The 26,095-nt window shown below is 42.6% G+C and overlaps 2 protein-coding genes across 2 annotated transcripts in view; one reads left to right on the top strand and one right to left on the bottom strand.

The window, feature by feature from the left end:
- WDR64 (WD repeat domain 64) overlaps positions 1 to 1,659 on the bottom strand; it is a 137,467-nt gene extending 135,808 nt beyond the window's left edge. Inside the window, exon 1 of the mRNA XM_032771094.1 lies at positions 1,506 to 1,659. Within this exon, the coding sequence (XP_032626985.1) occupies positions 1,506 to 1,659 (154 nt within the window). The remainder of the gene's footprint in view (positions 1 to 1,505) is intronic.
- A 14,651-nt stretch (positions 1,660 to 16,310) lies between these two features.
- Positions 16,311 to 26,095, top strand: part of OPN3 (opsin 3) — a 23,169-nt gene continuing 13,384 nt past the window's right edge. Inside the window, exon 1 of the mRNA XM_032771095.1 lies at positions 16,311 to 16,656. Coding sequence (XP_032626986.1) covers positions 16,311 to 16,656 — 346 coding nt within the window. The remainder of the gene's footprint in view (positions 16,657 to 26,095) is intronic.

The raw sequence follows: 26,095 nt of genomic DNA, 5'->3' as shown, positions 1-26,095 counted from the left end.
AAAGGAAAAATGAAATGAACAACTACAAATTGGAGAATAACTGGCTAGACAGTAGTACTGCTGAAAAGGATCTGGGGGTTATAGTGGATCACAAATTGAAGATAAGCCAACAATGTAATGCAGTTGTGAAAAGGCTAATATCATTCTGAGGTGTTTTAACAAGAATGTTTTGGATAAGATGCAGGAGACAATTTCCTAGCTTTACTTAGCACAGGTGAGGCTTAAGCTGGAGTACTGTGTCCAGTTTTGGGTGCGACACATTAGGAAAGATATGGACAAATTGGAGAGCATTAGAAGAGAGCAACAAAAATGATAAAAGGTTTAGAAAACCAGACATCTGAGGAAAGGTTTAAAAACAAATGGGCTTGTTCAATCTTGAGGAAAGAAGACTGGCGAGGAGGGTGGGGGGAACATGATAACACTCTTTAAATATATTAGGGGCTGTTCTAAAGAGGATGGTGATGAATTGTTCTCCTTGTCCACTGAAAGTAGGACAAGAAGCAATGGGTGTAATCTGCAGCAAAAAAGATTTAGGTTACATATTATGAAAAACTTTCTAACTATAGAGTAGTTAAGCTCTGGAATAAGCTTCCAAGAAAGGTTGTGGCATATCCATCACTGGAGATTTTAAGGACAGGCTAGATAAACACCTGTCAGGGATTGTCTAGGTTTACTTGGACCTGCCTCAATACCAGGATGCTGGACTGGATGACCTCTTGAGGGCCATTCCAGCCCTACATTTCTACGATACTACATTTGTTTCCTGGCTTGATTTCACCTTCAGCATCATTAATGTTCAAGTTCTCAGTCTTCTTGTTGAATTCATTCTAGCATCCCTGCCAAAAAAGATTCTACCTTCTTAATTTCCAAAAATCTCATGGGTTTAAAAGTACTTTACAAACAAACAGTGCAGCCTAGAAAACCTGCAGGGTAAGAAGGAAAATGGCATGGAAATCTTCCATCCCCAATTCTGGCTTACTCTGAGGGGTGTTAAGAGAGCATTCTGCTAACCTACCACCCAGGAGTATTCTGAGGTCAAAAAGAGTTCTGTGATAAAGCTGAATTTTTGTGCACCTAAAGCTGCTGGCCTGCATTGGTAACAACCTACATGAGGTTGAGTTACTTATGATAATATAAATGGATTGACTTGGACAATTAATTGGTTCATGTGTTTGATTCATTCAAACACACAAAGCACTATGTAAGGATTAATCAAGTATTATTACAGGGAATCACTATGAGAGGATGCTGCCAGGAAGAATACGTTTTTGTGGGTAAATGGCTCAGTAACATAATCTGGCCATAATGAGACTGCTGTAGGTTTTAACTTACCAGGGAAATATTTTCTTAGAGCAATCTGCATATTTCCCTTAAAAGTGGGGAAGGCGAGCCCTAGCCTGTATGCCAGTTTGGGTCTTCTGTAGAATCCTGGGCCATCCCACCTAGCTACCCAGACTTCACCCCAAAATTACACGTCTTTCAATCAGAAAGATAATGCCTCTTACCCTCATCTTTAATGTACATCCCTAATCTTTCCTCCCTCTTCTGGGCAACTGTTTTTCCAATCAGTGTCTGAAACTGCTTCAAGGCATAGTTGAATTTTGCCACATCAGAAAGAGTACTGAGTTTTTCTTTTTCTGAATCTCGCCTGTCAGACATCTTCAACTGATGGCATGGAAGGACAGCTTGGAGAATCCTCCTCCTCACGGCACCCCCCCACAATCCTTGTTTGGGTCCTGAAATCTTAAACTGTCATGCAAGGGTGTCTGAGGTGCAGCTGCATGACCCTAATTCCAGGTGTCACTTAAATGAGTGAGTGATGACTGGCTTAACAAGCAGTCCCTGCTGGCAAGTCTATCAGCAAACTCCTGATGTCATAACCCTTCATTACATCACAGAGTCTCTACTGATCACTGAGCCAGCCTAAGTCATGAGCCAGCATCAATGACCAGTTGGGGAATGGCAGTTTCTCTCCCACTTCCCTCCTTTGCAGAAAACATATATATACACAAGGAGCTGATGAAGACAGACTTTGCTAGTCACTCAATGTCAGACAGAGGTCATCTCCTGTGCACCTAGGGACTCTCTGCCCTTCTCGCTACCTGGTCACATCCTCTTTCCCTCTTGGGGTTCTAGGGTTTCCTTCCACCCCTCGTGAGCAGAGCTTCCCTTCCTTCTTCCTTCTGGTGGGTATTAATTTCACACTTCAGCTGCACAAGCTCATGTGCGGAGCACAGAGTGACTGAGCTAAGGAAGACCCTTTCTCCACTTGGGAAAAGGAGGGGAAGGGTGACTTGCAGGTGGCTTTTAATACAGGAGGAAGGATGTTTTTAAAACAAAAATGTCATGTAATTTTTTAGAGAAGAGGCAAAACTTTCCTTGTTTTATTCAAGGACAGTTCACTAGTGGGGTGGAGAAAAGGATGCACAGCAGCTCCCTATTAGTGCTCTCTTCCATCCAGCAGTCCCCACAGTAGAGAAGGCTCATAGGAGAGAGGGGCTTTTTTTCAAATGGACTGGGGCATTTTTCTTTGAAATGCCTTTTCACTTATTTTGTTATATACCACTGTAGATGAGTGGCCACCTCATGGTGCCTGCTGGCAGCCTCATGGCAGCCCTGCTTGCAGCTCACTTCAGTTTCCCTTCTTGGATCTCCAGCTAAACTCCACACAGGGCTTGTCCACTACATTAACAAAAGCCCTCCTTAGGGGTTGATTTATTAAAGTTCAAAACTCAACACAAAAGTCTTTCCTCCAGCTGGGTACAGCACACAATCCCCTGGTCTAGTCACAGTCCTTTCTGCCTTAGCAAGCTACTCCCAGCCCTTTCCAGCTGAAGCAATTCTCATGGTCTTCTTTGCGGAAGCCTCTCTCCCTCTAATTCCCTCCCTTATCACAGCCACCTTCTGCTCTTTATAGGATTCCCCTGAGGTGGGGCTCTGTAATCAGGGTTAGCTTGGCCTTAGGCTCTCCAGCACCAGGGCAAACCACCCTGCTACAAACATACATAGGAAAACAAAATTTTCTGTCTCAAAGGAGACCAATGGGAAATCATGCTCTCTCTCCTGTCTCTACCACTGGTTTTTCAGATATGTATCAGATGATGTAGCAGAATGTGGAAAAAAAAACAACTATCACCATAATCCACCTAATTATTTGTGCAGTGCTATCATTGGTCAGGGAAGGAAAGGAGGTGAGGGGAAGATACCCTCCAGACCCATAGCAATCAGCTTCCCCCTAGCTACAGATGATATTTGTTGTCACATTATTCAGATACTTTTTAAAATTTCTCTGCTGTACTAAACTTTGATTGCCCATGACTAAGTTCAGATGCAGTATTCCTTTTATTTGTCATAAATATTCCTGTAGACTTGAGGAGAACCCCTGGTCCTGGTTCTATGGGATATACTAAAATGATGGTACTGAGTGATAGCCACCGCAGCCTTCATGCGCTTAATTATTTCCTTCCCCTGTAAATCTTCTTCTTCTGAGGTTCAATAGTCATAGTATTTATTATCTTTCCTCATCTGTAAACCCAGCTGTACCTGGAACCTGCTTCTCAATTATACATTTGATTCTAGGTCACTGGTCCAGATCTGGTCAGTAGTGATCCAACATTGTCAGGACTGGACAGCAGTTTGGAGGCCTAAGTGCAATTAGCAGCGAGCTCAAACACCGCAGCTGACACTCTTTTTAATTAGCCCACTTGTTCTTGGCCTCTGCTGCAACTGCCAACTAAATGGGCCTGGAGCTGAGCTGCACACCTTTTGCCTAATGCCCACCACAGGAGCGTCACCCCTTTATGCTGGGAATAGACTCCCAACAAATGTGTGCCACGCCACCATGTTCTGCAAAGTATTTTTAATTCAGCACTGTCATGGAGTGAACTTATTGGCCAGTGCATCCCCTCATGGCGGGGCAGGACATTACAGTGACTCCACTTCAGTTCCCCTCCACCCCAGACATCAATTTGGCAGTATGACAGTTGGTCTCTTTTCACAACTCCAGCCAGGTTGTTCATAATCTTACTCCTTGCAAGGTAGTAAAGAGTCCCATGGTCCCGTATCAGGTCATCAGTCACAGCCCCAGCCTGGGCTCTACAGTCTTTGCTTCCTCTTCTCAGGGTTCCTATCCCCCTTTTTTGGAGATGGTAGGGGAACCCAGGCCACTCTCTCCTCTGGGTTCCAGTCCTGGGAATCTGTGTTTAACCAACTAAGACATGCTCCTTCCTACGTCTGTCTACAGGCCCCTTTCCCAGCATTATGCTTTCCAAGCCTCTCTCGGGAAGGCTGACTCCTTGTGCGGCTTCTCGACAGTCTATTGCTGAGAAGCCTCTTTTTGACCGTTTCCGGCCTCGCTGTCATTTTCATGTAACCTTTTCACTCTCAGGGCCAGCCCCAAGGTATGTATCTTACTGTAGTTCTCCACTCTCAGTCCTCCCCTTTATATTCATGCTTCCTCTATAGACACCACCCAGTCTGATTCTCCCCACCTGGGTCTAATCCTTAATTACCTCTTTCCCTTCCAGGTCTCAGAATGGGCTAATTGGGCTATCCAGCTCCACTTAACCCTATCACTGACATTGTGGGGTTTATACACCTCCATCACATGCACCTATTGTTCCAGGACATATTCAAGGGGTAACACCCATAAGCCATTCTGTTTGTTAATTGATTTTCATCAGCAGATCTCAAACCAAAGTGCTACATGACAGCTAGGTATTATTATATTATTGTACTGGTTTGTCCCTTCGGGATCCTGTACTACTCCTGCTGAAGACAATGGGACTTTTGTTATTTTCTTCAGTGGAGTATGACTGGGCCCATAAGTCTTTCCTGCAACCTGTTGCATATGGTCACCACTTTGCTCCCACATGGAGCCCCACTGACTTCAGTGAGGCTCCCCACTTCATGGCAGGTTTGGTGCCTTAGATTGTATTGCATTCTATCCAGGGTCTTACACTGTACCCACCACCATGGTAGATTCTGAGCCCCTTCTAGACTTCACAAAAAAAAAAAGATCTTCCTTTCTATATCCCTCTGGGGTAGAGTAAATTAAGTGTTGTTTTCCCCCCACTACAATGTTAATATGAAATAGTCAAAGGACTTAGTGTTTGACCATATTTATACATTGCAAAGTCTTACCATTTTCTCAACGGTGCTAAGGGACACAGCACAGTCCAGTGGTTAGTCAGGGGAATGGGGCCCATTCCTGACTCTGCCACTTACTTCTTGTATGAATATATCAAGTTGCTAAACTTATCTGTAAAACAGAACAACATCCCACCTATGAAACAGTTCCAGTAAAACCTCATTCATCCTCACTCAGTGGTCTTTGCACTTTATAATGTGTACCAAGGCAGCAGTCTCTGTCCACTTCTGTACAGCACACTGCTGCTAAATCTTTGACAAGTCTTGCGTTACTAAGATTTATTTTTACAAAATGCTGCTTTAAATTTACTTGACTATTATACTCATCGTACACATAATATATAATAGTACAGATCATACATAAAATGGAACTATAGCTCAATTATAGCAAAGTACACTGTGAGGCATTAGCTTTGTTTAAAAAATTATTTGTTCATTGACTTACTTGTCCGTTATGGAATGCATTGATTCATCATTCATTAGTGCAATAGTACAGAGGTTCTGCTGAATTAATCCTATTTAGCATTTACAGCGCTTTTCATTTTCCAAGTGTTCTACAAACATTAAATGGGCTTTTCAGATACCTTTAATCCATTCAAGTGAGATTTAAGGAACAGCAAGACATAATAAAAAAGAGGTGTAACGTCATTGAAACGGACTCTTTGCAAATGCCGAGGACAGAACATACCTTGCCTTATGTGGGTAACACACACACAACTATGCACAAAAGTATTAACAAAACTACCATAATATCTTAAGTGTAATTTTTTTCTATTTTGGTTTACAAATAAAATGTATCTGCAGATTAAGCAATACAATACTGTGCACTTTTAAAGCTACACAGAGTTGGTCTTTGAGGCACATGTTAACTTATCAACAGAAAGCTCCACTGACAAAGTACCACATCGGCTCTGAGAGCAGATATTTGTCCCATCCTATATCAACATTCCCAAGACCAACAAATTCCAAAATATTGCAGGGGAATAAATTAGCAACACTGTTGATTGGGGAATTATATCACCTTTCATCCCAAAGCAATGGATTCTTCTAGAACAGACATCCTCACTGGCAGCTCAGGTGACCATTGATTTATTTCCTAGTAATTCACGTAATGATCTATTCCTTTAATTTCACTATCAGTGCAGATGTAATGGTCTTATCTGATGATAAAGCTGTGTATGAGAAAACCCAGTTAGAAGAGCCCGACCAAAAACAAATCAGCCACCATCACTTTGGGCCCTAATTAACTCCTTTGTTAGCCATCATAGCAAAGGCATCATGAATTCATAGATTTTAGGCCAAGAGGGTTCATTAGATGATCTAGTATGTCCTCCTGTATCACAAGCCATTAAATTTCACCCAATTAACTTGTACTGAATCAGAGGTGCTGACTTTGAGAGTTCCTGGGGGGTGGGGTGTCCTTGATCCCCCTCCGCCCCAGACTCACTCCACTCCTTCCCCAAACCCCCTACCTCCAGTCCACCTCTTCCTCGCCCTGCTTTGTCTTGCCTTTTCCCTCCCCATTCTGACCCCTCCCCCACCTCTTCCTGCCCCCGCTCCTCCCCCTCCTCCCGCATGACCCTGAACAGCTAATCACCGTGGGGCAGGGACCCTGGCTGCCAGTGGGTGCTGAGCACTTACTATTTTTTTCCATGGGTGCTCCAGCCCCAGAGCACCCACAGAGTTGGTGCCTATGTACTGAACGCAATAACTTGTGTTTGGCTTAAGCAGATCATCCATACTGGATCTGAAGGCACAGAAATGAAGAATCCACCACTTCCTTTGGCAGTTAGTTCCAACGATTAGTGACCTTCAGTGCTAAAAATGTGCCTTTTTTTTTCTAATTTGAAGTTGTCTGGATTCAGCTTCCACTGGTTGGGGTTAAACTTTTTGCCTCTATTTTAAAGAACCCTTTAGTATCCAGTATTGTCTTCCCATGAAGGTGCATAGATACTAACCAAGTCACCCCTCAATCTTTTTTAGATTGAATCTAAACAGATTGAGGTAAGGCTCTTACTGTAAGGCATTTTCTCTAGTCCTTGAATAACTTGTGGCTTTTTCTTCACCCTCTCCAAATTTTCCATGTTTTTTAAAATGTGGACCCCAGACTTGTATGCAGTATTCTATTATCAGTCTCACCAATGCCACAGACAGAAGTAAAAATCATCTCCCTACTCCCATTCACTACTTCCCTGTTGGCACATCCAAGGATCACATTAACCCTTCCCGCCTCCCCCCCAATATCACACTGGGAGCTTATGCTGAGTTGCTTGGCCACTATGATGCCCCAGATCCTTTTCAGAGTCAGTGCTTTCCAGGATACATGCCCCCATTCTGTAGGTATGCCCTACACTCCTTGTTCTTAGATTAATAACGTTGTGTTTGGCTGTGTTAAAATGCATTTTGTTTGAATGCGTGTTTGCAGAGCAATCCAGGACACTATGTATGATTGCCCTTGGCCTCATCATTAGTTACCATTATGCCGGTCTTCGTGTCATCTTCAAATTTTAGTACCAGTGATTTTATGTTTAATTCCAGATCATTGTTGAAAATGCTGAATTGCATTGGGTGTAGTACCAGTTCCTATTGGAACCCCACCAGAAACACCCCCATTTAGTGATATTTCTTTTCCCCAATGACAACTACTTTCAGATCTGTCAGTAGTCCGTTTCTAATCCATTTAACATGTGTTCTACCAATATTGTATAGTGTTAATTTTTAGTCAGAATGTTATGTAATATTAAATCAAACAGCTTTCAAAAGTCTAAGTCATTGACATAATTACTTTTTATCAACCAAACTTGCAATCTCAAAGAATGAAATCAGGTTTGTTTGATAAAACCTATTTTTTATAAAACCATGCTGACAGGTATTAGCTATATTCCTCTTCTTTATCCGTTTAATCCTGTATCATCTTTTCCATTATTTATTTAGGCTAACTGGCTTATTTTACTGGGATTGATGTGCATGGACACTGCCCTATCAAAGTGGTCTTTCCAGGTCAGGGTTGAGGTACGATGATTAACAGTGCAGCAAAGTTCATTCTGTTGCTACCTGTTCTATGGCTGCAGGATATAACAGATTTCAGTCCCCAATGTAATAAATCTGGAACATTAAATTAACTTGGAAAAAAAACACTTTGCAAAAATCAGCCAGGTGGCAGTTTTGAATCTTACAATAAAGGAAACAATTTAATGTCAAGCAAGTGACTACACAATTTCATGGAGGTAACACCCTTATGCATGAGCCAACTGGTAAATTGGAAAGAATATGTTGGGGACCCAGTCCTACTCATTTTACTCACATGAGCAGTTTCACTGAAATCAGCAGAACTACATGGGAGAGCAGAACTTGTCCCTGACGTTGTAAACTGTCACATTGCATCCAGGCTTGCCATGATCAAATTGCGTTCCTCTCGATCTTAGTAGTCATAGGTTTGATTCTGTGAGGTGCTGAGCAACCTGAATATTCTGCAAGCTGAAAGGCACTTATTACTTTGCAGAATCAAACCATATATGAATGCCCATTGTGGCAAGGCACCATCTCAGTCTCCCCAGCCTCTGCTGCTTTTAGCCCTGGTGAGACAGGCTTGGGTAATGCAGTCCCCCCATGGGACAAAGGGGGAGTCTGCTCCCCGTATCTCCACTAGTCCTATTTAGAGTATTTTTTACTCCCTTGAGGGAGAGAGTACTGCCTCTTCTCCTGGAGAGGCTCACTGTCTTGCTGCTCCTACACTCCTGGCAGCAGGGCTCCTTCTCTCTCTGCTCTGCCTCCTTCCTCCTAGGGAAGGGTTTAAAAAGGTCTCAGGCAGCCCTAAATTGGAATCAGCTGATACTAATTAACCTCAGGTAGCTCCCCCTCAGCTGATTCTAATTGCTACCTTGCTAACCCTTTCTCAGTTGAACCTGATTGACCTGTAGTTGCCTCCCAGTTGATAAGGAGGAGGGCCTTTTAACCCTCTGGGACTGATTCCTACTCCTCCCTTGCAGCTGTCTGTCCTGAGTTTATCACACCATTCTTGCCATAACTTTAAAACCACATAGTAATCTCAGTCAAACTGATGGGCTACAAATGCTAGTGATTTTACTAACGGTAGATGTTAACAACTTCATAGTTTACATGTCTCAAAATATGCGGAGGGTCACCTATCACTTTTAAAAAAATCATTTGACTATTGTAACCCCCCCCTGTACACTTCCTCTGAATGTTCTACACAAGTCTGTCCCTTTTGGCTTTGTCATCAATAGAACTTGTTGACTGCATCACATATTTAAGATGGACGGTTGTATTGAATAGTGTTGGTAGTTTAGCACCCACCTGAACCCTCAAAGGACTTCAGAAGCTAACTGACATTAACTTGTGCTATCTCTACTTGAGCAATATCATTGCTAGAGATGGCTTTGCCAATGGAAAATAGAAGTGGGGGTTAAATGTAAGAAAGGAGAGTGTTTGGCACTGGGCAGAACAGATAACATCAGCACCTGCAAGAGGTAAGAAGTGATCCAGGAAACCTACCCGCTATTCCCATCAATGGTTCTCCAGCTGTGATGCTGTGGCACAACTCCGGGTTAGTGTACCCCCGATTCTATTGCACACAGTTCTCTGGGCAGGAACCACACCAGAGAACAACTGGGCTCTCCCTTTCTCATTGGAATTCTTGTCTGTTGAACCTGAATTACAGTAGCTTTTAGGATTGTGCACCCTGTATATTGCTTCATGAGTCCTGAGTTATGTTTCCAGTCCTGCCACTGACTCATCTGTGGCCTTGGGCTGAGCCTTTGTTTCCCCATTTGTAATATACACAAAATGTTACACGTCTTTGTAAAGAAATTGAACAGCCTTGGATGACAAATTCTCTATAAAAGAGTTAAGCTTTGTTATCTCTTGCCTTCTGCAATAGAAGGGATTTATTGTGCAAGATATAGCTCTATATAGCATTTTGGTAGTGCTCAAAAGCCCAAGATGGGACCCCATTGTGCTAGGTGCCGTACGAATACGTAGGAAGATACAGGGCCTAAGTTCTGAGAAGTTTATAGTCCAATTCAAGGCAAGACATAATGATTAAGTGGAACAAGCAATAGAAGGGAAGGAAAGGGGGAGACAAACAAGAATATGTTGTTCCATAGCCTAAGTTTGCATACAACTTGATAGTCTGAGCACTGTAACACTGAGAAGGCAGTAATGTTAACTTGGCCACATTGCAGAGTATTTTTTATCTGTCCCCCTTTTCTGTACTGTGAAACGAATAAATAAAATACACAAGATGTGGAATATGGCAGAGTTAATGTCATTTTAGGAACCTCTGCCTTTGAGCTTCCAGACAACCATCTTCTTAGCTTCTCAATATTTAGTCACATCTGGTGTCTTCTGGGGGTAGGACAGAAGTCAATGGCTCTTGGTACATGTACAGAGGTTTGCCCCAAAGAATGCAATTGCAGGATTAGGGCCTGGGTTATTTGCAAAAATCAGTTGCTCTCAGTGGGATTCTCCATCATTACTGTGAAATTCTACACCATTTGAAAACACTCAGAGTTAGGAAATGCAAACTTAAGGGTTTTACACTAACCCTAATGGGACACTATCAAGTTAAAATTCACATGGGCTCACTTTCCTGCCCATTGATTTCAATGTGTGTGTTTATGGCAGCAATATTGGGCTCCTTGTTCTTTAAATGCATTTTCTTCCCTGTGCCACTAATGATGTCTTAAATTATTAAAGGACAATTTAAAAAAATCTTGTTTCTTATGCACTATTTATGCTGTTACCTTCTACTGTGCATTTCACTCTGTTTGGGCAATGAAGATAGATGAGTCCATTTCTAATCATTTTGATTTCCAAGTTGTCACTTTAGCAAGAAGCTGTAGTGGTGGGATTGAAAAAATGGATAGGGAACTTTATTCCTTTAAAAATAAATAATTTCTATCAAAACTGAAATTTAGAATACCAAAGCAACAACATCTATGCCATACTTCACTGGATTGTTTTTTACTAAACCAACATTCGGGGGAAGAGCTATCTTCACCTACGCACCCTGAACATAGGGGTCCTGAAGCCCCTTTCAGCTGTGCAAGGATGTGGTCATTTAAGTGAATAGGGCTGGCTCCAAATTCTTTTCTCAGCCTTGTCACTACCGTGAGTATTTTGGATTTCTAGTTTTGCATATCTTGACTTCTGAACGCTCTTTAAATGTGCCCACTTTACACAGATTATTATTTAAAAATTAAGACCTGATTCTGAAAACCCTTAAAATGGGACTTGTTTACACGATTAGGGATTACAGTTATGCAGGAGCAAGCCCTGAAATTGTACCTTTTACTTATAAAAATGTACATTAATGGTATGCATTAGCAACATGTATATAGCTGCTTAAAGACATTGTTTTACTTCTCAGTGGTAGTGAATAGACAAAAAGTTTCCCTTGTCCTTAAGTTTCTCCCTTGCTCTATTGATATATGTTGTAGCTATATATAGAAACGGTGAATAATCACTGGGCTTCCATCTGCCTTTCAGGCTAAAGAATGGCTAAAAGAACAAGGAAGAAAACAAATGCTAAGAGACAGCTGTAACAATCTTAGTTAAGAAGCTGAAGACAGGGTAATCATTTTTAAAGAGTTCTGTGGGCCGGCTGCACAGAATTCTACCACTACTTTGTTATAACCAGAGTCCCCTGGATTTTCAGAATTCAGAGCAGGCTTCAGAAACGAGCTTTGTCTGATTCCTGAAATGGAATGCATGAAACACTGACAGCAATCTCTTAACTGTGTCTCTTCTCACTACTGGCTTATCCAGTGTTTCTGAAATGGGGAGATAGGACATGTGAGAGTCTGCAAAACTAGAATACTGTTGGGAAGAAAATGAAGGGAAAGGAGAAATGGAAGGGAAGAAGGTGAGGAAGACAGAAAGCAGAGTGCAGGAGAATGAACAAATGGGGAGGTCTGTTTTAAAACATGCTTCTCTTCCACTCCCAGCCTCCAACTGAGAGTCACAGAATCCCATTCAGTTTTGAGGATTACCATTATTGCTTTGTTTCTAAAGTAGAGGTCTGGGAGTCAGGAGTCTTGGCTGATATTTCCCAGCATGCCAAAGGTCATACAGTGACTTCACTGTTGCAACCTCAGCTTCCGAACCAAACATGCTGCACTTTGAGATTCCAAAACATATTTCAAACCACCAGGAATATTAAAAGGGGAGTGGGTTTAATGAAATTTCAAATCACCTGCTGACATTACAATAATTAAATGTTGCTTATGTGCTAGTTGGCTGGAACTCTAACTTTCTTTACATGCACATAAGATGTTGGGTTTTCTGAAAATTTATAGTCAGTGGATTCTGCCAACACATACGAGTGATGCATAACTGACAACAAATCTATAAAAATGCTCCTGCAGAAATGATCCATGAAACACTGGTGAATTTCAGGGACCCTGTTTATAATTGAGGGTCAGAGAGCTTGCATCTCATCTTCAACTGTTTCCATCTGACTAAAAGCTCAACTGTGTACGTCTTTGTCCTCTGAGTTCACATTCAGCATGTTGTAATCCCTAGCTGTTTTCAGTGGAATTCAATTAATAATCATTGCAATAACACTACACACCAATTCATTTCCGGAGCTCCACATAATGGGTTGTGGTTTCTCCCTTCCTGCAACTATAACATTCAGGGTGAAGTCTTTCTGCTGTATTCCCATTTACTTGCTCACAAGTAAGACAAGCAGGGTTTGGCAAACAAATAAATTAATAGAAAAGAGAGCAGTGTAATGAAGATGGATGTATCTCTTCTAAAATATATTTCCTGTAGCTTTACAACAGCCTGAAAGTTTGAGAATGGGATTGGCTAAAGAGTTAATGAGATTATCCGTATTGTAATTGCACTGGATCTGCTTTCTGGTGAGGCTTTATATGCTCTAGTAAATACAGCATTGAACTGAGAGTTAGGAGTATGTGTTCTGTTCTCAGAGACGCAGTAACACCAGGGGAAGTCACTTCTCTTCCTTGTGCCCCAGTCTTCCCCACCTGCAAAATGAAGACAATGACGATAACTTCATTCCATTGTAAATGACATGGAGACCTACAGAAGGAGCATTATAGAACAGTTACAAAATATTCCCTGTTTGACAAGATTAATAATTTAGGCATTATCAGGTCAAACATTAGACCAGCTGCATATCTGTGGATCTATTTCATTTTGCAAGAATTGCAAAATTATGTGCGTTGAGATGTGATCTTTGTCCAATTCCACTTTTTAGTTTTCTTGCTCTCTTTCATTTTCTGGAAATCCAGAAGGCCTCCCCAGGGAGCTTCCTGTTGCTCATTCCCAGGTGTTTGATAATAAAAACCTGTTCAGTGGGATAAGAAACCCCTAAGTGCATCCCAGAATCCAGCACTTGGACAGAGCCCAGCATTACATAGACTGTTTTGCTCTCTGACTTACATCTGTTCTATAAAAGCTACACCAACATTTGTATCATTATTAAGGCTGCATTTTCAACATGGCCATCACAAGACCCATGGATCCCATGAGTTCATACTGTCGTATTTTTACACATGCTCTGTGGTAACTTAAACTCAGAATTTTCAAAGCTGACAAGTTACACCCTGCACAAAGTCCAGAGTTTAAAGGGAACAAAACAATTCATAATTAGGGCTAGTTGTCCATTACTGGAGGAGCAGAAAGATCATGAATCCTGCTTTTAGGAAAAAATCATGGCATGTGTTTATAGCTGATATTAAAAAGGCAGCTGCTGTTGCTGCCTTTGCCAAGGCTGAATCAGGAAAGCAGAGCTAGCAGGGACTGGTATAGATATTTTAAATTGTTTTCAGCTAATGGCCAAATGTTATTTAATGGGCTTTGAACACTTTTTGTTTGCAAATTGTAGGCTTTTTTAATTAAAATAATGTGACCTGTGATTCTTAGCACTGTCTACTATTAAAATGATTGTTTGCTCTGCTCCATAAAATTTGCCATGACAAACCAAGAATCCTCATTATTATTTTGTATGTATTTCTAAGGCAACCACCACCACAAACATAATGTTATTTATAAATATGGCCACTCCATTGAAGAACCAAGTTCTCAGCCTATCCCTCTCAGTAATAAGGCTGCATATATTTAAATGAAAAAATAATCCAGGTGTGGCTTGCTTCCCAGGACATGCAGCCAGGGCTATTCCACAAATGAGTTATGAATCAGAACCTTGTTAAAGAAATGAGTTTGAAACCATACCCTAGAGAAAGGCAGACTGGCTCAGCCCAATTTACCTCTATATAGCACACACCTACTATTTTCTCTGTTTGCTGCTCTAACATTGACAGAAAAAAAATTGTGAACTGTATAACAGAGAAAACATGCTTAATCCCACATTCCTTCCCCCAATGGAAGTTTTGCATGATGGAGTACAAATCAGCCCCAATGTTTGTACATGCAAAACAATAAATCTGACATTTTGGAGGGAGCTGGGTGACATATGGGGTGACCAAACTGGACTCTTGCTTGTGACACTGGAAAACTGAAAGGCAGGATAATATAATGAAAATGAAATTCACCTACCCAATCTCATTTATTTAGACAGATGTTCCCTCAAGCTGATTATTCACAAAGGAAATTTCAGTTACTACCTTTTATTTTTTTTTAAAATAAATCCTACAAAAGCAGAAATCTCTTATAAAATACTATCAACAGGAATGAGGAGAGGAAGCGGCTTTCAGATAACACAGTGCCATTACAAAGCACCCAGTTAGACAGATATACCACATCTATAATATGAAGACTAAATGGATGAGTATGAGTTCTACAGAAGACTCAAATAGACATACTGAGGTACTACACAAGGCCCAGAACTGGCAAAGACTTACACATTTTGGCTTTGTGCACTGAGTAGTCCTATTGACTTCAACCAAACTACTCACAGTGCAAAATCCTAAACACCTTCCTCAGTCTTTACAGGATCAGGGCCCAACAGAGTTACCAGATGTATACCAATGAGACCCTGCATTACCTCCTAAAGCTCAGAATTATACCTACACACTACATTATTTGTGAGGTTCCTTTTCTCTGTCTCATTTCTTTCCTCCATTATGATAGGACATAATTGACATCTATACTGCTTAAACAATTGCTTCCTTGTGTCTGCCCTTCTAACGACAATTAAATGAAATGAGGTGCTCCCGAGATTTTCAAAGGCAAGGGCAGGGCCACTGGCATAAAGCTTATCTCTGCCCCCAGCAGACAGAGGGAATTTCTCTCCACGCAGTTAATGTCTTCCAGGCGGAAGGCACAAAGAGAACTGGACACACGGACCCAGCTAGAAAACAGCTGTGTGCACCCTGACCAGCAGGGCTGGCTTTAGGAAGTGTGGGGCCCAATTTGAACGGTTTCGAAGGGGCCCTGCAGGGATGACTTTAAAAAAAAAATGTAAAAAAACCCGTCCGGCTTGTATTCACCGGACGGTGCTGCCAGTCTTCGGCAGTGGGTCCTTCACTGGCTCCAGGTCTTCAGCAGCACTGAAGGACCTGCCGCTGAAGTGCCGCCTAAGACTTGAAGTGCCGCCAGGTGAGTAAAAATTAAAAAGGTGCCTCTAGCCAGGGAAGGGATTCTCACTGGGCGCAGGGCCCTCTTAGGTGCAGGGCTGATTCGGGGGAATTGGTGGAATAGGCCTAAGCCGGCCCTGCTGGCCAGTCCCAGTGAAATGGATCCTGAAGCTGGGCAGGTGGGAGATGTTTGCAGGACCGGCAAGCGAGAAGCATTAGCATCGGCGCTGAGTACCTTTACAACCCTTCTCAGGAGACCGGATTTTGCCGCGTTTTAACGCGGAGCTGGGTCTGGGCGGCAACACGCCGGTGGGTTTTCAAGCGCTCCCAGCGGGGCCTCCCCCTGTGAGTACCTACAGCTAAGGGAGCCCCGCTGCCCCGGCCCCGCCCGAGCACACACCCGGCACGCAGCCCGCACGCCCCAGTCTGACCCCGCAGCTAACGGGGCTCGCCGCTGGGGGGCCACTAGGAACCGACCTGGCGGCGGGAGGTGGCAGCTCCTCCTATCGCTCTCATTGGTGCCGGCAGCAGCCGGCGGTGGGATGAGGAGCCAGCAGGGAGCAGCTGCTGCTGGACCCGGAGCCGCGCTGGGCGTGGACATCCTCCGCCTGTGAGCCGGCGGCCAGCCCCGGAGCCATGTACTCCGGGAACAGCAGCAGCAGCGCCAGCAGCAGCCTGGCGCCCGGTCCGGGGCAGCAGGAGGACCTGCTCCTCTTCAGCCCCAGCACCTACGAGCTCCTGGCGCTGCTCATCGCCACCATCGGCATCCTGGGCTTGTGCAACAACCTGCTGGTGCTGGTGCTGTACTACCGCTTCCAGCGGCTGCGCACCCCCACCAACCTTTTCCTGCTCAACATCAGCCTCAGCGACCTGCTCGGCTCACTCTGCGGCGGGACCCTCACCTTCGTGTCCTGCCTCCGCAGCCGCTGGGTCTGGGACGCGCCCGGCTGCCTCTGGGACGGCTTCAGCAACAGCCTCTTCGGTAAGGGGAACCGCACGCCCCCAGCCCCCCCCCCATCACTGCCTCCCACCTCAGCCCACATTCCCCATCCACCACCCTGCCCTCCACCCCACCCCCCTTCTCTACCTACCTCATCCCCTATTCCCCACCTCACCCCACAAGCCTGCTACCATCCACCTACCTGCAATCATCTTTTCCCCTCATTTCACTTCCTAACTCAAACCTCCACCCACACCACTTTATCCCCTTCCACCACCACCCTACCCCACCCCATCTTGGGCCCCTTACCATCTACTTCTACAACATGCTCTACCTTATCTCCATCCCACCAGCTCCAGCTCCAGCTCCCCCCTCTGCATAACCTTGTATCTATACCACACCAAGGGACCATCTCAGACCATCATCAATGTGTTTTCCCCACATCACTACTGACCCTGTGCCATTTTCTCTCTCCACTACTGTATGCCACCAATTTCATCCTCTTATTGATACTATTTCCTTTTTCCTCCAGCACCTCTTTCCCTTATTAGATATCAATGTCCAGAAAGGCAGTTTTAGTGTGAAGTCCTGGCCAAAACGACTGTTTCCCTGAAAAGGGAATAGGGGAAAACCTACAGCCTTTGCTTACTGTGCTTTTAGGATGTAGGATGCTACTGCCTGAAAGTGTAAAGTGTTTCTTGTAGTGATTATAACATTTACCAAGCAAGTTCAAAGACTGGGACCTTCTGCCTGGAAATTTACTTATGTAGAGTAGTTATTACAGCCTATACCCTCTTTTGATAACTTTTATTATCAGAAAGAAAACTCTTGAAAATTAATCAGGAGAGCTATAACTGAATCAGAGAAGTGTGCCTCAACATCCCCTCCCTGCTGGCAAAAGGGTCTGAGTAAGCTGTTTTGAAAACATAGAAACATCTTCAAAGAAAATCTTTCACTTATTTGAACATTGTGTGTCATCACTACAAATTTGTAAGGCAAAACAAAACCTTATGGAGAAGGGAAAATTATAACTGATGACGCACCAGAGGCATCTCTGACCAGCCAGAGAGCAGAGAAGTCTGAGTATCATGGGAGCCACATCACATTATCAGGAAATTTAGAAGTCAGCTAGGTCTTTGTCTAGGAAGTTATCCAAAACATGGAACATGTTTTGTTTTTTCCACTCTCTGCATCAATTCTGAACACACACCAGTACTCTTGATTTGTCCAAAAAAAGAGCTTTAGTAACAAAGGTGTAATTTTTGATGCTGCTCTTATCTTGAATGTTCACTTCACCCACACAAGAAACAAGTATTATTGGTGTTTGTAGCATTCCTAAACTATTGAATACTGTAAAATACAATTTTCTGTAGTGACAAGTGTTTTGAAACCACTGTTTATATTTTTAAAAAGATAAAGTCAAATATGAAAGATGTTAAGTAACTTTTAGAGACAGTTTATGGAAGTCTGATAAAACACAGGATGTATTCTATCAGTGCAGGCTGCTGGAAAGAAGAATTTTTCTTTGATTAATAATGTTGCAAAAAGATATAGCAATTGCTGTAAACAATCACAGAAGTAGTTAGAAAAGAACTTTGAAATATGGTTATTGACTATCAGAAATTCTCACACACTTATAAAATAAAGAGATATAGGTAGATGTGTACACAAAAAAATATGCACTTGCTTTAGTCTACCTCCAATAAGCAACCCCTTATAAGATTTCCAAACTTCCCAATATAATTTTTGTATCTTCAGCTATAGTTCACCTCTAGTAAACAACCTATTTGGTGGTGGATTAGCTGATCACTTATGACTGGTTTCACTAAAGCTATTAATAGTGGAAATGCTTGCGCAATGAAGGGATATTGTGGGTGCAAGATGCAATTAGACTGCAAACTCACTGGAACAGGAACTATTTACTTGTTTTGTATGGTGCTTAGTACATTCCCAGGGTCTTAAAAGTAAACCCACTCGTGCTTGCCTTGATAGCAGGACAGAACCCTACTAGCATAATGTTATCTACGTCAGTCAGGTATTTCAGACGCTTAAAAAAAAAAAATCTCTATGCACCTACCCAAGTGTTTGTTTTGCATGTGACCTCATCCTTTTACATTTTTGTACTTAAATACATATCCAAAATATAAAATACACTGTAGAGATCAATGTGAAAAAGCTATAATCAGATCATCATCTTTAAAAAATATCACGTTAAAACCATACGTATACATTGCCAGGGTAAATGCACTATTATATAAAGCGGAAATCATTTTCAATTCCTTTCTGGAAGTGTTAATGGCTTGTCTTTTTTTAATATATCCATACAATTATGACTGCTAAGTTTGCACTTTAAAAATACAAAAACACCTCCCCACCCCATTCACACAAACAACACAACCACATGCGCACACAGAGTTATTCCAAAAATTAAGAAAAACTTTTAAGGCTGCATCTAGAATCTGGGCCAGTGTTTACACCACAGAATCACTGATGCACATAATTACTTTCCCCTAGAATTTTCTTCCTCCTTGAATTGCCAATCGCATTGCCTTATGGAATCTGATACTTTAATGCATTTTGTTCAACTTCCACATTAAAAACAAAATCATTTAACTATTATGTGTATATATAAATAAAACCTGACTATCTTAATCTCAAGGTACTCTATATTACAGATAATCTGAATTTTGCACATACTATATATACTTTTTTTTTTGTTCCTATTACCTGTAGAAAGAAGACTGTATAATCTAGACACACATGAAAAAGAACAAAATAGCCAGGCTGTATGTTACAAATACCTGTCACTTTAAAAAAAAAGTGCATTCCAGACTACCAAAATTATTGAATAGGAAGAGTTTCACTTACACACTGCATATTAGTGACCTCTAAAGTGACTCTGACTTTGTCATGTCCACCATGACATCTGTCTAAACGTGAATTTAGTGCTCAAAAAGAACTTGAAAATTGACAGTTCTGAATTTTCTGAAGTTCATATCCTTTTCTAAATAGACCAGGTGCAGCCTTGCACATTCCATTCTCTCATTATGCCATGGCATAGTGACCTAACGGTCATTTCTAGAGCGAACTGGTAGTTCAGTCATGACAGATATTGAATTCTTGGCCTTGCAAGTACCAATTAGTTTTTGTGTCTTTGACACCTGTCTGAGAGCTTGACTCATTTCACACTGAATGACCAAAAGGCATTTAGCTGTGATCACTACTGTTTGTGCTCACATCTTAAATATAGACCTAGTCATTCCTCCCTGGCAGAATAGAAGCTTATTGAATTAGCTTATCACCTGCAAAGGCCAGGTTTCAACTATAGTGATCTCGTTATATCCTCTAGTAGAATTTACTACCATCACAAAACTACCACACAAACATAGGGCTGACCTACAAATAGGATATTAGAGTTAAGCATTTGGGATTGAGTTATATTAACCAACCAGTCTGGAGAACATCAGCCCACTCTTTCTACTAAGACATAGTTACATGTAAATCCTCTTTTCTCATTCTTCACCTCTTGTGCTCACAGATTTTCCCATTGTAAACTTGAACGGTCTTCAGTTGAAAGGCCCACATTCTAGGATGGAGACAATCTTAGATATCAGAGTTATATTCTGTACTTATTTCTTCACACACCACTTTTGCACAAGTCAGCTTTGTAGTGCTATAGGCTAAGATTTTCAAAAGTGATGAGTGATTTTTGGATGCCAATTTAAGCCATTTTAATATAGTTTAAAGTGGGTCTGATTTTCTGAAAGTGGATTCATGACAGTTTCTGAAAACCAGATCCTTTTAAGGATGGGCATCCAAAATCACTAGTTTTCAGTCTTATTTTAAACAAAGTTGTTTTTACAAGACTGCTATTGGTTATATTTTGAAAATAGATATCAAAATGCTTTTGTGTTCAACTGGAGCATATCAGTATTATATGATAGGTATGGCATGGTACAAAAAAGACATTGAGACAGCATCTACATTTTGTATGGCATATTCTAATTTACCATGTAATTTCTGGGAGTTTATTTCACAAATATAAGGATACTTATTTCTGTTGGGATTTTGGAACAGTGCACTTTTAAGAGTTCCTGTTTAAAAGAGCCTCTCTCTTTTTGAGAACTCTTTTGACAGATTACAGGTGTCTTAGCTCCAAAACGTAGACATTGTCAGCAAACTCCACATTCTAAGGTTTTGCAGTTTGGGGAAAAGTAACAGGGCTTGGAACTCAACTCCAGTGAAAGTTGACTGACTCAGGGTCCAATCTGATCCAGGGATATACATGCTGTTTCTTATGTGTTTCCTGCAGTACCCTGCTTTTGCATTAATTTTGGTTTATTAGCTGACAAGACCGTGTAGCAGTGGCTACTCTCCAGGCAGTAATAGGTTGCTCAGGGCCTGCTGTTCACTCTACTAGGCTCTCAGTCTGCTGTTATCTTTGGAACCAGTAAGTGTGGTTATTGGTTTGGAAAATAAAGGAATTGTCAAGGTCAGACTGGAAGTACTCTGTGTGATAGGCTCCAAAACTCTTAAATCATCCGCAATGTAGGACTAACTTTGTTCTTGTTTCATGAATAATAATCCATTCCCGTTTAATTTTTTTCTGAGCAGAATCTGAAGTCAGATGAAACTTCCCTGTATATGTATTCACAATGGGGACTGTGGAAAAGAGCGGGCATTTATACCGTTACTGTGCCACCATCTGCAGGATTCCTTATACTTAGGGTGGGAAATAATATGGTAAATTTAATTACTACTCTTGAATTTTTAAGTGACTTTTACATTACCTTTCTCAGACTATAGCCCCCATCTAGTCCATTAAATCGTAAGTGTGAAGCCACAGTGGTTCCAATATGATGGGAAGAGATAGGTACTTCAATTAATAGGTGTATTTTAAGCTATAAAGAGGTCTCTATTCTGATGGCTTTGTAGGAGCTCATACCTGTCCTGGTGAGTTCCTCTGCCTATGAGAATATGAACCTCCTTCCCCTCCTCTCAATTTATGGGAGCCAATTTGGTAGCAGGTGGCATCTTAATTGTGTTTAGTCACAAGAGCTATATTGCTGAATCTATCTGGAAGATTTCTTGTCTAGCATGCATTTATCTATCCACGTGCTAGAGAGGATACCTGATAGCTAAACCACAAACCTCTTTAAAACAGACTCAGTTCCCATTAACTAAAGCAGGAATTTTGCCTAAGGACCACAGAATCAGAGAATTAAACCATAAGATGAGCATCTGGTAGCTTGTCATGAATCTAAAAAATCTAAAGCTAGTAGTGCCCACCCGCAGACAGATTCGCAACTGCATATCAGGCTGTTTTGAATCCCAATATATGCAGGAGGGCTATGCTTTATTATCAACATACGATTAGTCCTGTACATGTGATAATATTTCCTGAGGTTTCAGAAAAATGAATGATTGACTCCAAGGAGCATATTGTTCTCTTGCTACATACACAATTTCAGCTAACACTGATAAGGGTTATTCCACCTATCAAAAATACTATTCCTATAAACACTTGCAAATGCATTGAAATTTGTCTTAAGCAAGCTCTCAAAGAATGCTGAATTGGTTGCATACAGAAGTGATCTCAAGAAAGGCATTTTTGAGACGAGGGTGTTAACTTGCACAGATTTCACTGTCTCATACTAATGATTTTAGGAATTTCATGTAATCAGTTTGTAGGAACGGTACTCTAATTATGAATGGAAAGCCATGTCCTTCCTAACAGCATGCTATTTTTCTTGTAAAGATATATATTGGAACATATTTTAAACATCCAGCTCTTAATAGCCATTTGACTGAAAATATTCTTCCCACACTGTTGGAGAGTTCATAGTATATGCAACAGCTAAATTATGGCTCATTAGCTTCACAGATAATCGAATTCCTGAGCTGCAGCAGCTACAAATGACATTCCTTGAAAATTGAAGTCTGTTTTAAGTAGATCAGTTTAATAAAGGTGAACTGCCAAGTAAATATTACAAGTTAGGGCTTTATGGTCTCCTCCACTAGTGTGAGGAGAAAAACTAGGAAGTTTTCCCAGCGATTTTATAGCCTCTTCTCTCTTGGGGATTGCCTTGGCCCTGGTCTGCACTATGGGGTTAGGTCGAATTTAGCCTTGTTAAGTCAATTTAAAAAATGACCACGTCCACACAACCAACTCCGTTCCGTCGACCTAAAGGGTTCTTAAAATCAATTTCTGTACTCCTCCCTGGTGAGGGGAGTAGCTCTAAATCTACTTTGCTGGGTCAAATTTGGGATTGTGCGGACACAAATCTACAGTATTGGCCTCAGGGAGCTGTCCCAGAGTGCTCCAATGTGAGTGCTCTGGACAGCACTTTCAACTCTGATGTACTAGCCAGGTACACAGGAAGAGCCACGGGAACTTTTGAATTTAATTTCCTGTTTGATCAGCATGGTGAGCTCAGCTGCACTCAGCAGCACAGGTGACCATGCAGTCCCAGAATCGCAAACAAGCTCCAGCATGGACCGAAAGGGAGACACTGGATCTGATTGCTGCATGGGGAGAAGAATCTGTGCAAGCAGAACTCTGATCCAAAAGAATAAATGCAAATATATTTGCCAAAATCTCACAGGGCATGTTGGACAGAGGCTACCAGGGACACACAGCAGTGCCGGGTGAAAGTTATGGAGCTCAGGCAAACTTTCCAAAAGACAAAGGAGGCAAACAGTCACTCCGGGTCAGAGCCCCACACATGCTGCTTCTATGAACAGCTCATGGCATTCTAGGTGGGGACCCTACCACTATCTCAGCACTGTCCATGGACACCTGCAAGGGGGGAGTCTTATGCAACAGGGAGAAGGATTTTGTGGATGAGGAGGAGGAGAATGAGCAGCAGGCAAGCAATGAATCCATTCTCCGTGGCAGCCAGGAACTTTTCATCACCCTACAGCCAATACCTTCCCAAGATGGGATCCCTGACCCTGAGGCCAGAGAAGGCACCTCTGGTGAGTGCACATTTGTAAATACAGTACAGGGTTTAAAAGCAATAGTATTCATGGTCACCTGGTTGAAATAGGGGAATTTTTGTAAGGGAACAGTAAAAAGACCCCGTTCATGCTGGGCTGTTTGCGTTTGGCTAAAAGGGATCATCCCGAAGAATAGCCACATGGCAGGGGGAGGAGGGAAGGGATCACCCCCAGAGAATAGCCATGCTGTGGGGTGAGGGCAGGTGTGTGCTGCACATCTACCTGAATACTGCAGCCCCTCCTTTTAAATGTGAAACCCAATCCATTGCTTGCTCTGGGAAAGGGAGGTGCTGCAGTTTGAAAACATTCCCACATATTACAAAGGCATAAGAAGCCAACCCAATTTTACTCTCCCTTTTTATCTCCCCCCAGGTGCAAATGTTTCTACGCTCCCCCTATCATCTCCATCTTTGTGGTTATCACAGATTAGAAGGTGAAAAAAAAACGCACTTGCAATGACATGTTTTCCAAGCTGATGCAGTCCTCCCACACTGATAGGGCACAGCTCAATGCATGGAGGCATTCAGTGGCAGAGGCCAGGACAGAATTGAGTGAGTGCGAAGAGCAGAGGCAAGATGCAATGCTGAGGCTAATGGGGGAGGAAATGGACATGCTGAAGCAGCTGTTGGGGGAGCAAACAGACATGATGAAGCATGTGTTGGAGCCGCAGGAAAGCCAGCAAGAGCACAGACCCCCACAGCATCAACTGTATAACTGCCAACCCTCCTCCCCAAATTCCATTGCCTCCTCACCCAGACGCCCAAGAACATGTGTGGGGGGGGAGATTCTGGGCACCCAGCCACTCCACTCCAGAGGATGGCCCAAGAACAGAAGGCTGTCATTCAAGCAGTTTGATGTGTAGTGTGGCTACAATAAACAATGTGGCCTTGTCCTTCCCTCCTTCTCCACCCCACCCAGGCTCCCTTATCTATTTAATTTTTTTTTGTAATTATTAAAGAAATAATGCATGGTTTCAAAACAGTAGCTACTTTATTTCAAAGAGGGGAGGGTGGTTGGCTTACAGGGCATTTAAAATAAATAACGGGGGCAGGTTTGCATCAAGGAGAAACACACACAACTGTCACACCAAAGCCTGACCAGTCATTAAACTGGTTTTCAAAGCCTCTCTGATGCACAGTGCACCTAGCTGTGCTCTTCTAATCGCCCTAGTGTCTGATTGCTTGTAATCGGATGCCAGACAATTTGCCTCAACCTCACTATAAACATCTCCCCCTTACTCTCACAGCTATTATGGAGCACACAAGCAGCAATAACAATGGGAATGTTGGTTGCACTGAGGTCTGACCTCATCAGCAAACAGCACCAGCAAGCTTTTAAACATCCAAAGGTACATTCTACCACCATTCTGCACTTGCTCAGCCTATAGTTGAACTGCTCCTTACTACTGTCCAGGCTGCCTGTGTAAGGCTTCATGAGCCATGGGTGCAAGGAGTGGGCTGGGTCTCCAAGGATAACTATTGGCATTTCAACATCCCCCACAGTAATTTTCTGGTATGGGAAGTAAGTCTCTTCTTGCAGCTGCTCAAACAGCCCAGAGTTCCTAAAGATGTGAGTGTCATGCACCTTTCCTGGCCATCCTATATAGATGTCAGTGAAATGTCCCTTGTGATCCACCAGTGCTTGCAGCACCATTGAGAAGTACCCCTTGTGGTTTATGTACTGGTTGGGAAGGTGAGCCGGTGCCAAGATGGGGATATGCATTCCATCTATTGCCCCATTGCAGCAAAGCCATCCACTATGACCTGCACATTTCCCAGAGTCACTACCCTTGCTAGCAGAAGGCTAGTGATTGCCCTGGCTACTTGGATCACAGCAGCCCCCAGGATGGGGGAAAGCAACTCTCAGAGTTCCAGGAAAATGGCCTTATGCATGCAAAAGTTTTACAGACACTGTGAATCATCTCATACCTGCAACCCTATGCAGTCCCACCAGTCTGTGCTTGTTTGCCCAGACCAGAATCAGCATTCCACTGCATCAGCCAGCCCCAGTGCTGCCATGATGTCCCAATTGCCACAGCCTGTGCTTTCAGGAACATCTGTGTCCGTGTCCATGTCCTCATCAAAATCCTCCTCATGCTGACATCTCTTAGCCTGGTTCTGCATGTACTCAAGGATAACGTGTGAGGTGTTTACAATGCTCACAACAGCAGTGGTGACTGTGAGCTGAACGGTTCCCTGCTTGCCATGGTGTGGCGTCTGCTGGAGAGCAGAGTTGCAGCGGAAGCGGTGGATAACAATGGTTAGCAATCCTACTGCACCATCTGCTGCCAGCAGGACACAACAGTGGTGGTTTTGCTGAGCTGAGCGGGCTGCACGCTTGCTGTGGTATGGCATCTGTCATAAGGTATAATTCCCAAATCTGAACCTTAGCATCCAAAATTTGGGTACCTGCATGAATCCTCTAAGCTTAATTACCAGCTTAGATCCTGTAGCGCTGCCACCAACCAGGAATTCCAGTGCCT

This window comes from Chelonoidis abingdonii, chromosome 3, assembly GCF_003597395.2.
Source record: "Chelonoidis abingdonii isolate Lonesome George chromosome 3, CheloAbing_2.0, whole genome shotgun sequence".
Taxonomy (NCBI): domain Eukaryota; kingdom Metazoa; phylum Chordata; order Testudines; family Testudinidae; genus Chelonoidis; species Chelonoidis abingdonii.
The sequence above is the reverse complement of the archived record's forward strand: the minus strand, read 5'-3'. Positions and strand labels throughout refer to the sequence as shown.